The sequence below is a fragment of the Rhinopithecus bieti genome, unplaced genomic scaffold (assembly GCF_001698545.2).
Source record: "Rhinopithecus bieti isolate Rb0 unplaced genomic scaffold, ASM169854v2 scaffold_49936, whole genome shotgun sequence".
Taxonomy (NCBI): domain Eukaryota; kingdom Metazoa; phylum Chordata; class Mammalia; order Primates; family Cercopithecidae; genus Rhinopithecus; species Rhinopithecus bieti.
Genome location: NW_016819733.1, coordinates 470,176 through 486,992, shown reverse-complemented (window position 1 = coordinate 486,992; position 16,817 = coordinate 470,176). Strand labels below are relative to the sequence as shown.

At 45.4% G+C, this 16,817-nt stretch overlaps 1 protein-coding gene across 2 annotated transcripts; it reads left to right on the top strand.

Moving 5' to 3' along the window:
• The first annotated feature begins 6,589 nt into the window (after positions 1-6,589).
• LOC108519884 (HLA class II histocompatibility antigen, DRB1-13 beta chain) lies at positions 6,590-15,263 on the top strand. Of its 2 annotated transcripts, none has more exons than XM_017859157.1 (6): positions 6,590-6,796; positions 9,779-10,048; positions 12,442-12,723; positions 13,426-13,536; positions 14,012-14,035; positions 14,936-15,263. In XM_017859157.1, exons 1-6 carry the CDS (start codon positions 6,697-6,699, stop codon positions 14,947-14,949), a joined length of 801 nt encoding a protein of 266 aa, XP_017714646.1. In that variant the 5' UTR covers positions 6,590-6,696; the 3' UTR covers positions 14,950-15,263. The 2 variants fall into 2 exon arrangements, with proteins under 2 accessions (XP_017714646.1, XP_017714645.1); XM_017859156.1 differs by lacking the exon at positions 6,590-6,796 and adding an exon at positions 9,165-9,320.
• The last annotated feature ends 1,554 nt before the right edge of the window (positions 15,264-16,817 follow it).

The following is a 16,817-nucleotide window of genomic DNA, read 5'->3' as shown; positions in this document are numbered from 1 at the left end:
TAATACAGCTAAATTTTTTTTAAAAACGACAATGTAAATGCTGGTAAGAATGCAAAAAAACTGGATTTCACATACATTGATTGTGAGGATGTAAAATGTCACAGTCTTTCTAGAGAATAGTTTGGCAGTGTCTTGAAGAATTCCTGCCATATGAGCCAGGAATTACATTCTGGGACATTTACATCAGATAAATAAAAACACATGTTAACACAACAGTCTTACACAAATGTTCACAACAGCTTTATTTGTAATCGCCCCAAAACTAGAAACAGTCAAAATGTCCCTCAAAAGGCAAATAGTTAAACTGCAGTGGCTCCATCTAATGAAGTGTTCCTTAGCAATAAAAAAGAGCAAACGTGATACATGCAACAACTCGGATGGATCTCAAGGACATTATGCTGAAGAGAAAATGCCAGTCACAAAAATCACGTACTGTGTGATTCTATTTATGTAACATTTTCAAAATGACCCTATTCTAGAGATTGGTGGAGAAGAGATTAGTGGTTGTCAGTTGTCAGGGTGATAGTGTGTAAGGAGTATGGCATGACTCTAAAGGGCAGCATGGCAGGAGAGCTCTGTGGGATGGAATAGCTCTCCATTGGGTTGTGTGGTGGTTACATAAATCTGCAAGCATGATAAGACACAGGCATAGAAGTATGGACACATATTACACCAAAGTCAGTTTCCTGGTTTTGCTACTGTGCTAGTGTGTCTGGAATTGGTTCCTTCTGGTGGGTTCTTGGTCTCGTTGACTTCAAGAATGAAGCCACAGACCCTTGTGGTGAGTGTTACAGTTCTTAAAGATGGTGTGTCTGGAGTCTGTTTCTTTCCGACGTTCAGATGTGTCCAGAGTTTCTTCCTTCTGGTGGGTTCGTGGTCTCGCTGACTTCAGGAGTGAAGCCGCAGACCCTTCTTTCTGGTGAGTGTTACTGCTCATAAAGGTAGTGCAGACCCAAAGAATGAGCAACAGCAAAATTTACTGTGAGGAATGAAAGAACAAAGCTTCCACAGCGTGGAAGGGGACCCAAGCGGGCATGTCATCATGTCACCATGTCATCACTCTCACACTGAGCCCCAGGTATGTCTAACCATTGAGGGCCAGGAAACTGACTTCCTCCTGGACACCGGCACGGCTTTCTCAGTGTTAATCTCCTGTCCTGGACAGGTGTCCTCAAGGTCCGTTACTATAAGAGGAATTCCGAGGCAGCCTGTAACCAGGTATTTCTCCCACTTCCTCAGTTGTAATTGGGAGACTTTGCTCTTTTCACATGCCTTTCTTGTGCCTGAAAGTCCCATACCCTTGTTAGGGAGGGACATATTAACCAAAGCTGGAGCTATTATCTACATGAATATGGGGAAAAAGTTAACGATTTGTTGTCTCCTGATTGAGGAGGGAATCAAACCTGAAATCTGGGCATTGGAAGGAACAAACTCAAGCTCCAGCCTTAAGCCTTCCCACAGGAAAAAATTTCTCTTTTTTTTTTCTTTTTTTTTTTGAGACAGATTCTCACTCTGCCTCCAGGCTGGAGTGCCGTGGTGCAATCTCGGCTCACTGCAACCTCCACCTCCTGGGTTCAAGCAAGTCTCCTGCCTCAGCCTCCTGAGTAACTGGGAAGACAGGCGCATGCCACAATGCCTGGCTAATTTTTTTTCTTTTTTTTGAGACTAAGTTTCACTCTTGTTGCCCAGCCTGGAGTGCAATGGCACAATCTCGGCTCACTGCAACATCCACCTCCCTGGTTCAAGCAATTCTCCTGCCTCAGCCTCCCGAGTAGCTGGGATTATAGGCATGCGCCACCATGCCCGACTGATTTTTGTTTTTTTTTTTTTAGTAGAGACAGGATTTCTCCATGCTGATCAGGCTGGTCTCGAACTCCTAACCTCATGTGATCTGCCTGCCTTGGCCTCCCAAAGTGCTGGGATTACAGGTGTGAGCCACCACACCCAGCCCCAGCTAATTTTTGTATTTTTAGTAGAGACAGGGTTTCACCGTGTTAGCCAGGAGGGTCTCGATCTCCTGACCTCGTAATCCACCCGCTTAAGGTCTCCCAAAGTGCTGGGATTACAGGCGTGAACCACCGTGCCCAGCAGGAAAAAGGTTTAATAGACTCACAGTTCGGTATGGATGGGAAGGCCTCAGGAAAGTTACAATCATGGCAGAAGAGGAAGAGGACCATCTTATATGGCAGCAGGCGAGAGAGAATGTACCCATAGCAGGAACTGTCAAACACTTATAAAAACCATCAGATCTCGTGAGAACTCACTCACTATCACAAGAACAGCATGGGGGAAACGGTCCCCATGGTCTAATCACCTCCCAGCAGGTCCCACACTGGACGTGTGGAGATTATGGGTATTACAATTCAAGATGAGATTTGGGTGGGGAAACAGAGCCAGGCTAAGCATGTAACTGTTACGGGATCATTGGGGTGTTGCTTTTCTTGCCAGAATCCTGTGGCTGGTAATGCCTTTGCCTGAGTTTTACTCAGGCCAGCTGGGCTCATTCCACCCACTTTGCCTGGCATGCAGTGCTCAGCTCACACTACTGGCCTGGATCCCACACCTGCCAAGGGTGAGTCAGGTGGTGAGGGATGTGTGAGCAACTGAGTGTGGGGTCCGGCCACTGTGCAAACCCAGGCATGTTGACTGTGCAGGGAAGGCAGCTCTAGGTGCTGCCACGGGTGTCAGCTCCCTGTGAGGCTGCAGCTGGACCAGGCACACCACAAGCAGCTTCCACAGCTGGCACTGGGAACAACGTGGCACCTGGAAGCTTGGAGACCCCAGGAATCACAGGCCCCAAAAAGTGAGTCACAGCCCTGGCTCAGTGAGCTCCCAGGTTTGGGCTCCCTGAAGAGCCACAGCTCTTGTCTCCTTCTCTTTGCCCACGACATGGCGAGCAAGGGGCATGTTTCAGTCATGTTTGTGTTCCAGCATTTTTAGCCTCACCATTCGGGGGCAGATCCCCAGTTCTTGTCCTGAGTCCAGGAAGAATGAGGTATGCAGACAAGTGGAGAGTGAGCAGGAAAAAAAGGAGCTTTATTAAGCCATAGAACAACTCAGAGACCTGCAGTGGGCAGCTCTTCTCCATAGCCGGGTTGTCCCGACACCTGTTCAGCTCTCCGCAGAGGGGGTAGCTCCTCTCAGGAGGGCAACTGCTCTCTGCAGCAGGACATCCCTCATCTCCCTGTCCTCTCTCTCGGCTCTCTCCATCCTCTGCTCGAGTCTGCCTGAGCCCAGGGCTTTTACAGGCCTCAGAGGAAAGTGCACATCATGGGCGGCCATGGGGCAGGCCCAGAAAAGGCACAAGTTCCCACTGCTGTCAGCAGGACTGGCAGCCCAGCCTGGTGAGCAGGGCCTCAGCAGGACCTGCCTCTTTCTGCCCAGGAGGCTGTTTGCCTCCCACCACTATCCATGGCGACCAGGCTGCTCATGCCAAGTGGCACCTGTAGGCCACGCCAGTTTCCTCAGCCCATCTTCTCTCAGCTTCCCCATGGCTGAGGTGGCAGGAGACTGGTATGTCAATGCTGCCCTGAGCGTGCACACACCTGACCAGGCTGTGACAGCACCGGGGCTGGGCCCACCTCCACTCTGAGATCAGAGCAGGAACTAGGAGAGACCAGGGGAGATGCCAGGCAGTGGGAGCAGACACCCTGGAGACTGCAGGGACATGGAGGCCTTCTCGGCCTTGAGGGCTTGGAGTGCAGAGAGGCCTGGACCCTGCTGCGGGGGAGTGGGTCTCCCACCCAATCTGTGGAGCCTGCAGGTAGCCCCTGTCACAGCTTCTCACAGCCTGAGGTGGGCAGCTCCACTCGCTGGGCCCAGGCCAGCATCTGAGGCAAAGATGATGTCTCTGCAAGATCTTCTCCTAGAACTCAGGGGTGCCCAGGGATCTCCCTCGCCTGGATGGGCTGGGGAGGCACCTTGAGGACCCGATTGTGGCAGGGCTTGGCCATGGGGAGCATCAGGCTCAGTGGCCACCCCCGAGGCCACAACCCTGGGCAGCCTCAGGCAGAGCCTTCTCCTGAGACCCAGGAACAGTGCTCCCTCGGCAGGGTGGGACAGTGGCCTTGTGGCTGGATAGGTCCCCAAAGTGGGGCAACTCCCACTTCTCACCCCAGGCCACTGAGGCATGGCCCCAGCTCCATGCCCTCCCCACAGCTGCAGGATGAGAGCAGCAATGCAGGACTGGTAAAGGCTCCGGGCATGGGGCGGGTCCTGCCGGCTGCTCAGGGGTTGGGGCAGCGCAGTCAGGGACACAAGGCACAGGGAACACGGGGCACAGGGGTCCCACCATGGCCACTGCTCCCACAGTCACTCCTGCTACCACCGCTTGCAACTTCCTGCTGCAGCCAGCCACTCTGGACTGCTCGCCACTGCATCATCACCACCCTTTAATCCTAAAATGCTAAGGTGAACCTTAGATGGCTTTCCTAGATTGTCGTATCACCATTAGTTTCTTTTTCCACAATTTCTTTCTTCTTTTCTTTTTCTTCTTTTCTTTTTTCTTTCTTTGTGTTTTGTTTGTTTGTTTGTTTTGTTTTGACAGGATCTTCCTCTTGTCAGTGATGATGAGGGGAATCTTTTGAAGGAATTAGAATTGCTACACAGTATCTTTCTCAAATTATGTAATACTACCATTCATTAAAAGAAGTAGTCTTATTACTATGCACACCCATAAATTATAGGGATATAAATAATTTTAATACAAGAAACATTATTCTCAGAAATGGAACGTGAAGGAGTATGAGATAGTGGCTGAGCTTGAGGGGTATATAATTTGGTTCACTCTGTGGTGTACCTTTTACTAGGTTTGCAGCTTTGCAAAAGTTGTTTTATCTCCATCTTTTTATTCTCTCCACCTGTAAGCATGAAAAGGGTTTACTTTACTGAGCTGATGTGAGAATTAAATAAAAATATGAAGTCTAGAAAGCCCTTAGTACAATTCTGAGTACAAAGTAAAATGTTCATTTCTATTGCAGCGTGATGAGAATCCTGCCCCTGGAAACACTAAGGCACATAAGGGATGAGTGCCTGTCAGAGCTGTGGGAGGGTGTGAATTAATGCAGAACATTACATGTGTAGTTGTACTTTGAGGTTCGTTCTGAATCTTAGATGTTACATTTATAATAATACAAAACATAGGCCGGGCGCAGTGGCTCAAGCCTGTAATCCAGCACTTTGGGAGGCCGAGACAGGCGAATCACGAGGTCAGGAGATCGAGACCATCCTGGCTAACACGGTGAAACCCCGTCTCTACTAAAAAAAAAAAAAAATTAGCCAGGCGTGGTGGCAGACACCTATAGTCCCAGCTACTCGGGAGGCTGAGACAGGAGAATGGCGTGAACCCGGGAATTGGAGCTTGCAGTGAGCCTAGATCACCCCACTGCGCGCCAGCCTGGGCGACAGAGCGAGATTCCATCTCAAAGAAAAAAAAATTAATAATAGCATAAAGCATAATAATTATCTAAATGTAGAATTATACATGTAAAATTATATGATTACATCAACTGATATAATTCATAGTTTTTCCCTAGGGTTCTCTTTCCTGAACATTCTGTAACGTATTAGTTAGCAAAGTCTTCTTATATCTTCCCTTACGATAAAACAAGAGAAGCATAATAGTAAAGGGCCATAGTCTCAGTCAAATGAGGAAATCATAATAGGAACCAAGAATGAGGGACTGAACACTCTTCACATAAAATATTAATTATTTTAAAACAGAGTTGTTCTGTCAACAGCTGACGTTGAGTCTTTGATCGATCTCTCAGCCCCCTGAATACTTGGATTGCACAGTTGACCTTATCACATTGTTAGGGTAAGTGCTATACAAAGGCACCTTCAGACCCTCCATTGCACATAGGTGACCCTGCAAACCCCTTGCCTGTGTTGTTTGGAGGTGCCACTAAACTTGAGGGCAGCATCAGGAGACACATTTGAAAAAACCTTTTACTCAGATTAAATTATTAAAAACTTTCAATTTCCTCTAACTTATTAGAGACATCCCTACCTGTAAAGAGGTGCAGATTGCACTCTCCAGTCAACAGCTGTCATTCTGTCATATCATCAGATACCTGGGGCTGCTGCTTCTTGAGGTGTCCAGAGAATCACAGTATTTTCCAGTATTGAAAGACCTGAAAGGTCACGGTGCCTTCATTTCAACTGTGAGATATTAAGTAATTTTCCCAAATCTACAACATTAAGATATGGTGCAATAAGGACCAGATTAAAGGTCTGCACATTGGCAACCATGTTCCCTCCATCTCCTTTACTCCTAAACACACTCACACACTCCCTTCTGCAAACAATTCTCTTGTCAAGTGGGAAATGAATGCTCTTACAAGGCTCAAACTTGTGAACACATCACTGACCAGCACAGAGATGGCTAACAATAGGGACCCAATTAAAGTGTTTTACATGCAACTGGATCAAACCTTTCAAGTACTAAATTAAAACAATCCTTTAAAGAAGAAAATTGTTTCAGAAGAGGACCTTCATGCTGAATCTCTGACCAGCAACTAATGATGCTATTGAACTCAGATGCTGATTGGTTCTCCAACACGAGATTATCCAATTCAGGAGCAAGGAAATCAGTAACTTCCTCCCTATAATTTGGAATGTGGGTGGAGGGGGGTCAGAGTTCTCCCTGAGTGAGACTTGCCTGCTACCCTGGCCCCTGGTCCTGTCCTGTTCTCCAGCATGGTGTGTCTGAAGCTCCCTGGAGGCTCCTGCATGGTAGCGCTGAAAGTGACACTGATGGTGCTGAGCTCCCCACTGGCTTTGGCTGGGGACACCCGAAGTAAGTGCACATTATGGGTGCTGAGCTACTATGGGGTGGGGAAAATAGGGAGTTTTGTTAACATTGTGCCCAGGCCATGTCCCTTAAAAAATTGTGACATTTTTCAGAGATTGCCCATCTTTATCATTGGATCCCAAATTATTTCCACCACAAAAGGAGCTTGGCTACTTGCCGTCTCCATGAGACTTGTGTAAGGGGCCTCCGTACAGGTCGTTTCTTTTTCAAATCTCCAGCAATAAAACCTTTGCATCACATGTCCTCAGGGTCTTTAGAAGATTTAGAAATAAGGATGCTAAAATAAATTCCCCATACAGCACTTCCCTTTATTATGTTGACTTATGTCAGAAAAAAGGAGGTTTTTACTGAAAATTTTGTGGGAATCAAGGGAATTCAAAGTGTCTCTCCTAGAGGACCCTGGGTTATGTCCTCCCAATGTGCCAGGATTAAAGATGTAAGCCACTGTGCCCAGGCCAAAAGAGATGACTCTTAATAAAAGATTTCCTTTTCTTAAATCACTGTTTCTTTATCTGTGAATTCTTCTTCCAACTAGAAGGAGGAGAAAGAAGAAGTTTGTCTGTATTTCTCACCAGGAGAAGGGGTCTAGTGTGACATCAAAATGAAAGAGTGCTGGAGCTTAAGTCCCCTCTTGCTTTCCAGGATCCCCGCAGTGATAAGTTCCCATACCCTGGTTTATTCATGGAAACCACGCTTCTTTTTCTCAGCAGCTACTGTGGCCTGGGCTCCATTCTAAGTTCAAATCATTCTGTTTGATTAAGATAGAGAGGGTCTCTACTCTCATGGAAGTTACACAAGTGTAGAAGAGACAGACACTAACCCAATAAACATTTAACAAAGAAGAAAATGTTAGAGAGACATCGTGCACTGAAGAAAAGACATAGGTCTGTGGAAAGAGAGAAATGGATTCACCTACTTTAGTTCTATGTTTAGGCAGCTCTACCTGAGAAAGTGACATTCAGCTGAGACAACAAAATAAGTAGACAGTCGTGAAGATCTAACGGATCAAAGTTCCAGGGAGACCAAATCGGGGGAAAACCCTGGTGTGGGAAATTATGTGGAGGGAGAGAAAGAAGGCTAGAGGTGCTGACATATAGAAAGCAAGGAAATGGAAAGGCAGAAGATGAAGTAAGACACAGAGAGGAAGTCAGGAGCCTCGTCATTATATGCTCTGATGTCCATGATAAAAAATTTGAATTTTATTTTATTTTTATTTATTTTTTAATTTAATTTAATTGTATTTTTTTGAGACGAAGTTTCATTCCTGTTGTCCAGGCTGGAGTGCAGTGGTGCAATCTCAGCTCACTGTAACCTCTGCTTCTCGGGTTCAAGTGATTCTCCTGCCTCAGCATCCCAAGTAGCTGGGATTACAGGCACCCACCACCATACTGGCTAATTTTTTTGTATTTTTAGTAGAGATGGGGTATCACCACGTTGACCAGGTTGGTCTTGAACTCCTGACCTCAGATAATCTGTCTGCCTTGGCCTCCCAAAGTGCTGGGATTACAGGCGTGAGCCACCACACCAGGACTGAATTTTATTTAAATAGATCTGATGGTTACTGTATGGTTACAGGGAGAGTCAATTTATATTAACTTTTGTTTGTTTGTTTGTTTGTTTGTGATGGAGTCTCGCTCTGTTGCCCAGGCTAGATTGCAGTGGCACAATCTCGGCTCACTGCAACCTCCACCTCCTGGGTTCAAGCAATTCTCCTGCCTCAGTCCCCCGAGTAGCTGGGACCACAGGCATATGCCAGCACACATGGCTAATTTTTTGTATTTTTAGTAGGGATGGGATTTCACCGTGTTAGCCAGGATGGTCTCGATCTCCTGACCTCAGATGATCCACCGACCTCAGCCTTCCAAAGTCCTGGAATTACAGGCGTGAGCCACTGCGCCCTGCCTATATTCAATTATTAAAATTAATTCTACCTACTCTGTGGGGATTGGATTGTTGGGGTTCACGGGTGGTCAGGGAGACTATTTAGGAGCACAGCAGGGAATTCTCCTGGGAAAACAAGCTTGTGGCTTCATGGAGTGCATTAGTGATAAAGACGGTGAAGAGGATAAAGTGGACAGACTTGGCATCTATTTTTGCTTAGTTAATGAATTACTGTAAAGGGGGTGGAACAATCAAGCTTATTCCTAAGGATTTTGTTTTGACAGATAAGTGGGTGGTGGTGTTATTTATTGACACAGGAAAAACTATGGGAGGAAACGACTTGACGTGGGTGGTTGGAAATAAAAGTTTTGTTTAAATTTGAGACGATTTATTGACATTCATGTAGAAAAATCAGAAGGTCAGTGAGAAGAGACTCATGGTGAGGCTAGGGTTTCAGATATTTGTGTTGGCGGCATCAGTATGTGTAGTGTGTTAGATTCCAGGGAGTGGAAGATGATACATAGGGAGATGGATTGTGCGGAGAAAAAAGAAGAGGGCACAGGCCAGCAAAGGGGGCTGAGAAACAGCCCAGGGATGTTGGAGAATAAAACAAGAGAATATAATGCGTGTAAGTCAAGGAAAACAGATTTTTTTTTTTCAAAGAAAAGGGAGAGGCCAATTGTGGTGAGTACCACTAAGAGGAGGGGGAGTGAGAACGTGACAGAGAAGCGAGTGCTGGGTTTGGTGGAGTTGATATTTGCAATCAATCCAGTACACAGGGAGGAAACTGGATTGGACCATTTGAAGAGCGAGTAGAAGTGAGGATGAGGTTAAGGTTGACTGGAGGCAGGGAGGGGTCCCCAAAGCCTGGGGATCAAAAGGGGATTTCCCGCATGGTTCCCCAGGCCCCCGTTCGCCTCAGGAAGACGGAGGATGAGCCCCTGGGCTGCTGGGGGTGGGCGGTGCGGGTGGGGCCGGTTAAGGTTCCCAGTGCCCGCACCCGCTCAGGAGCCCCGGATGGCGGCGTCGCTGTCAGTGTCTTCTCAGGAGGCCGCCCGTGTGACCGGATCGTTCGTGTCCCCACAGCACGTTTCTTGGAGCAGGCTAAGTCTGAGTGTCACTTCTTCAACGGGACGGAGCGGGTGCGGTTCCTGGATAGATACATCCATAACCAGGAGGAGAACGTGCGCTTCGACAGCGACGTGGGGGAGTTCCGGGCGGTGACGGAGCTGGGGCGGCCTGACGCCGAGTACTGGAACAGCCAGAAGGACATCCTGGAAGACGAGCGGGCCGCGGTGGACACCTACTGCAGACACAACTACGGGGTTTTTGACAGCTTCACAGTGCAGCGGCGAGGTGAGCGCGGCGGGGAGAGGGGCCTGGATCCCTGTGAGCTGGGAATCTGAGTGTATGTGAGTGTGTGTGAGTGTGTGTGTGTGTGAGACAGAGACAGAGAGAGAGAGAGAGAGAGAGATAGCGCGCCATTTGTGAGCATAGAATCCTCTCAATCCTGATCAAGGAGTTCTGAGGGCACAGGTGTGTGTAGAGTGTGGATTTGTCGTGTCTGTGTGTCTGTTGTGGGGGGGAGGCAGGAGGGGGCTGCTTCTTATCCTTGGAGGCCTCTGTGGGGAGGTGACATGGGAGGTGGGTGCAGGGGACTGGAGAGAGAGGAGACCTTGATTGTCTGGGGTCCTTAGAGAGGCAGGGAAGGGAAGTGTAAGGAGTATGTGGTTGGGGTGAAGGTTTAGGGGAGGAGAGCTGAGGGGTAAGGAAGGTTTGGGATAATGTGAGGAGGCCAGTTCCAGGCTGTCCCTGGCACACACCCTTCATGTAATCTCTGAAATAAAAGTGTGTGGTGTTCATTTGCAAAAGCATTAGATTGATTTCTAGGGGAATAGAGGAGACCTCTGAGGCACCTTGAAGTTTCTTTAGTTCTAAATTTCTTGCTAGTTTTTTTGTTTTTGTTTTTGTTTTAGTGTGTACAGGGTTTACATAGTAGAAATGACTGTGAAACTAACTTCCTGAATTAAAGTTTTAACACAGTTACTATTTTGTTATAATGCTAATAGTTTTCTAGTAGTTACATATTATTCTTTTACATGTAATAGTTGTGACACAACTCACCTCACTTTCCCCTTTGTTGACTTTTATTATGACATTCTCCAAAAGTTGAAAATGTATGTTTCTGGTTAATTTTTAATTTATGTTTTTTATTTGTAATTTCTTTGAATTTTTTTGACCTATTTATTGGCCAGTTATAATTACTGCTCTAAGAATTCCCTATCGTATTAGGCAGGTAATGGACAATGATGTACTGTCTAATATCTCGAGGGCTTAGTATTTTTCTCAGTGACTTTGTGGGTTCTTTGTACTGTAAGATTATTAACACTTTATTGATATTTGATTCAGCATTTGTTCCAGTTTGTGGTATGTTGATTTTGAAAATTCTTTTCCATGTTAAGAATTTGAACATTTTTATTTAATAAAATATATTGCAAAATTTTGATTAATGATTTACAATCCATCTTAAATCTACCATTTTGTGGTACTGTTGTCTCTAGGTTTCTCCTTACTTAAAAAAAATTATTGTATTTATTGAGAGTCTGCTAGTGTCAGGGATTTTTCTGGGCATAAGCACCCAAGTAACAAGTCCCAGATCCTGCCTTGATCCAAATGTCATTCTGGAAAGAAAAATCATTTCACAATGATAGGCCTGATAATAATTATGCTTGTTATTATCCTTGTTTGGCTATTTTTCTACTTCTCTGTAAACCCAGGCTCTGGCCTTGACCAGGCCTCCAGCACAGCTGGCCATGTGGCCTTACAGTGTCAGCCTGGAATTTAATCTTGATAGTGAGGACCCATTAGATTTGAGAGATGGGAGATGCATTGATTAGCTAAATGTAAATATAAGAACTTTCAAAACTAAAATGACATTCCTTAATCCTTCTCTCTGCTTCAGGACTCATGCTTTTCTAGGAACGTAAACATTTGGAGAATCATTTCTGTCTGTCCCACCTTCCCAGGGGCAGAACCATTTCTGTGGTGTTTGTTCTAAGGTGTGAGTGCATGGCGGTAGTATTCCTAAAACTTCATACTCAGTTTCCTCATGTACCCAAGTCTGTCCTTTTAACTATCCACATTGCTTTAAATCATACTTTTCTGTCACGGTGTACAAGGATGATAAATAGGTGCCAAGTGGAGCACCCACGTGTGATGAGCCCTCTCACAGGGGAATGGAGTGAGAAGCTTCTGACCTCATAAATTGAAGGCTATCTTCAGTCATTGTTTTATACATTTTACGTGCATTTATCCTCATATAACCCCAAGAGGTAAATTAGTATAATCGTCCTTCATTGTAGGTGACAAAGTTGAGACACAGAAGAATCAAAAAACTCTTCCAGGATCAACCAGTAAAAGGCAGCCCTTGGATTTGAACCAGGCAACCTGGCTCAGATATTAGTTTTAATTACTATACTCTTTACTTTCAAAGATTTGTAAACACTTTGACAATGCATACCAATTTCAAGCTATGAAGAAACAAATATAATTTTTCACAACATCTCTCAAATCTAATGGGTCCTCACTATCAAGATTAAATTCCAGGCTGACACTGTAAGGCCACATGGCCAGCTGTGCTGGAGGCCTGGTCAAGGCCAGAGCCTGGGTTTACAGAGAAGTAGAAAAATAGCCAAACAAGGAGACACTCTGTCTTCCTGACTCATTCCCACTATGTTTTCTTCTCCTAGTCCAACCTAGGGTGACTGTGTATCCTTCAAAGACCCAGCCTCTGCAGCACCACAATCTCCTGGTCTGCTCTGTGAATGGTTTCTATCCAGGCAGCATTGAAGTCAGGTGGTTCCGGAATGGCCAGGAAGAGAAGGCTGGGGTGGTGTCCACAGGCCTGATCCAGAATGGAGACTGGACCTTCCAGACCCTGGTGATGCTGGAAACAGTTCCTCAGAGTGGAGAGCTTTACACCTGCCAAGTGGAGCACCCAAGCGTGACCAGTCCTCTCACAGTGGAATGGAGTGAGCAGCTTTCTGACTTCATACATTTCTCACCCACCAAGAAGGGGACTGTGCTAATCCCTGAGTGTCAGGTTTCCCCTCTCCCACATCGTATTTTCATTTGCTCCATGTTCTCATCTCCATTAGCACAGGTCACTGGGGGTAGCCCTGTAGGTGTTTCTAGAAACACCTGTACCTCCTGGAGAAGCAGTCATGCCTGCCAGGCAGGAGAGGCTGTCCCTCTTTTGAACCTCCCCGTGATGTCACAGGTCAGGGTCACCCACTCTCCCCAGGCTCCAGGCCCTGTCTCTGGGTCTGAGACTGAGTGTCTGGTGCTGTTGCTCTGAGTTATTTGTTGTGATCTGGGAAGAGGAGAAGTGTAGGGCCCTACCTGACATAAGGGAAGTCTGATCTCAGCTCTGCCTTTTATTAACTCTGTCACTCTAGACAAACTACTTAGCCTCATTGAGTCTCAGGCTTTCTGTGGATCAGATGTTGAGACTCGTGCCTTACATCAAGGCTGTAATATTTGAATGAGTTTGATGTCTGAACCTTGTAACTGTTCAGTGTGATTTGAAATCCTATTTTTCTCCAGAAATGGCTGGTTGTTTTAGTTCTTTTAGGGCAGCCTTCTTCCCCATTTTCAAAGCTCTGAATCTTAGAACCTCAATCAAAGAGGTTCAGTTTGGAATAAACATCACTAATCCTGGCTTCCTCTCTCAGGAGCACGGTCTGAATCTGCACAGAGCAAGATGCTGAGTGGAGTCGGGGGCTTTGTGCTGGGCCTGCTCTTCCTTGGGGCCGGGCTGTTCATCTACTTCAGGAATCAGAAAGGTGAGGAGCCTTTGGTAGCTGGCTCTCTGTCCATAGGCTTTTCTGGAGGAGGAACTATGGCTTTGCTGAGGTTAGTTCTCCGTATATGAGTGGCGCTGGATAAAGCCTTTCTTTCCCCAAATGACCTCCAATGTCCTGCTAATCCAGAAATCATCAGTGCATGGTTACTATGTCAAAGCATAATAGCTTGTGGCCTGCAGAGACAAGAGGAAGGTTAACAAGTAGGGGTCCTGTGGTTTGAGATCCTGGAGCAAATTACAGAAGAACCACTAAGGCTAATGCAATTACTGGATCCTGTGACGGACACTTCATGCTTCATGGGTCACATGGTCTGTTTCTGCTCCCTCTGCCCTGGTTGGTGTGGGTGGTGGTGTTAGAGAAATCTCAGGTGGGAGATCTAGGGCTGGGACATTGTGTTGGAGGACAGACTTGCTTCAATATGTTTAAGTGTATATCTTTTCCTATTTTTTTCCAGGACACTCTGGACTTCAGCCAACAGGTAATACCTTTTAATCCTCTTTTAGAAACAGATATGGTTTCCCTAGTGAGAGTTGAAGCCAGCTGGACTTCTGGGTTGGGAGGGGACTTGGAGAACCTTTCTGTCTTACAAGAGGTTTGTAAAATGCACCAATCAGCACTGTGTAAAAACACACCAATTAGTGCTCTGTGGGTAGCTAGCTATTTATAATATGGACCAATCCACACTCTGTAAAATGGACCAATCCGCACTCTGCAAAATGGACCAATCCGCACTCTGTAAAATGGACCAATTGGCACTCTGTAAAATAGACCAAGCAGCACTCTGTAAAATGGACCAATCCGCACTCTGTAAAATGGACCAATCCGCACTCTGTAAAATGGACCAAGCAGCTTTCTTTAAAACGGACCAATCAGCAGGACATGGGCGGGACAAATAAGGGAATAAATGCTGAGGGGACCCCAGCAACCCCCTCAGGTCCCCTTCCATTCTGTGGAAGCTTTGTTCTTTCGCTCTTCACAATAAATCTTGCTGCTGCTCACTCTTTGGATCTGTGCCACCTTTAAAGAGCTGTAACACTCACCAGGAAGGTCCCTGGCTTCATTCTTGAAGTCAGCGAGACCACAAACCCACCGGAAGGAACAAACTTGGGACACACTAGAGTGATGGTAGAGGTGATAAGGCATGAGACAGAAATAACAGGAAAGACTTTGGATCCAAATTTCTGGTCAGGCAATTTACACCAAAACTCCTCCTATCCACTTAGAAAAGGCCTGTGCTCTGCAGGAAGGTTGGCTGTGGGACACTCAGGAACTTGTTTTTCTTCTTCCTGCAGTGCCCTCATCTGAGTCCTTGAAGGAGGGGAAAAGAAACTGTTGGTAGAGCCAGGTTGAAAACAACACTCTCCTCTGTCTTTTGCAGGACTCCTGAGCTGAAGTGCAGGTGACCACATTCAAGGAAGAACCTTCTGCCCCAGCTTTGCAGGATGAAAAGCTTTCCCACCTGGCGGTTACTCTGCCACAAGAGAGGGCTTCCTCAGTTGCTACTGGTTCAGCAGCTGCAGAAAATGCCCTCCCTTGTGGCTTCCTCAGCTCCTGCCCTTGGCCTGAAGTCCCCGCATTGATGGCAGTGCCTCATCTTCAACTTTTGTGCTCCCTTTACCTAAACCCTATGGCCTCCCGTGCATCTGTACTCACCCTGTACCACAAACACATTACATTATTAAATGTTTCTCAAAGATGGAGTTAAATATCATCTGGTCCATTTGGCTCCAAAGACAAAAAATGAAAAGAAAAAGGGAAGATTATTTCCCAATAGAATAATGATTTTCATGTATATATCATGAGTGTGTGAGGTAATGCATATGTTAAATAGTTTGATTTAGACATTCCACACGATAGGCATGTATCAAAACTTCGTGCTATACATCATAAATATACTATAAAATTTTTATTTGTCAATTTAAAAGGTAATCCTAACATTTAAAAAAGCAATGCATAAAAACTGAAACCAGACTGTAACAAATGAAACAAACTTGGCAAACATGAGGTGAGAAACCAGCCAGCAAGGCAATCAGAACTTTCTTCACTCTGTCTACAATATGTCGTATTTATAACTGTAAATTAGTGTATAGTGTTTCACTCCAGAGACTTCAATAATATGGTGTTATCAAAGGACTTGTACAGATTTCAGAGAAAGACAAATTTAGAAGACGGAGGATTCTCCATTATGTTCTATCTGAGAGTCGGTATGAAATGTCAAATCTGAAAGTACATATTTCAGAGGTCTATTTCAAAGTAATAATCATTTGAGCATAATTTCTCCACTGTCAGGGATGACTTATTTTATTTCTAATCAAATTAAAAGTTTTTTATGCATATCTTTTTAGTTATATGTTACTTGTACATGCATAGCAGTACAAGTACATATAAATCCTGTAAGAAATATATTAAGAATATATATATAGAAATTAATATATAGAAATATATTAAGCTGATAATTATGTCTGTTCTGTTTGATCACAGAGTGGCAACAAATAGGCCTCATTTCCTAAGTTGAGGAAATGATTTTCTCATTTTATGTGAGTCTTGTGGTGTGGAATTTCAAGGTAGAACCAAAATGTGTGTAATGAATATTTCAGTGAAGATGCGTTCTGCTGCTAATAGCAGGAAATTACATCTAGCGGGTTTATTTTTCTTTAACCCATGATCTCACATAGCCGATAGATCCAAGGCTGGGCGTCTCCAGAATTGCTCAACTCAGCAGGCCAGTGGCATCACCAGCGATCCGGGAATTTCACAGCTCATTCTCTATCACACACAGTATGTCAGCTTTCCTGAGACAGGAGGGTGACCTATGCAGCAGCTGTAGGTTTCTTATTCTTTCACGACAACTCCCAAAGGCAGGAAAAGGTTACTCCTTTCTCCTGTGTGCCTTTATAAGGATCAACTAAAATGTTTCCACGATGTTCCCAGTACCCACTTCCTCACACATTGGAATGACTGTGGGATCACACGGGCTCAGACAAGCCAGGATTCAACATTTGCAGAGTGGGTCTGATGCACATGGGAAGAAAAGAAGCAAAATCATATATTTTTTAAAATAAAGAAATGGTGATGTAGTAGCAGAGGTTGATTGCAGTGTAGGGAAATGATAGATTGTGGTGCTATCAGGTTGTAAGTATTTGAGTTAACTTCCACACCAAGGCCTATAGATTCCTGATAGGCACCCTCAATTCAGGGGTTTGGGTCTATATATACATATATATTTACACACACACACACACATAAACATATATACACAC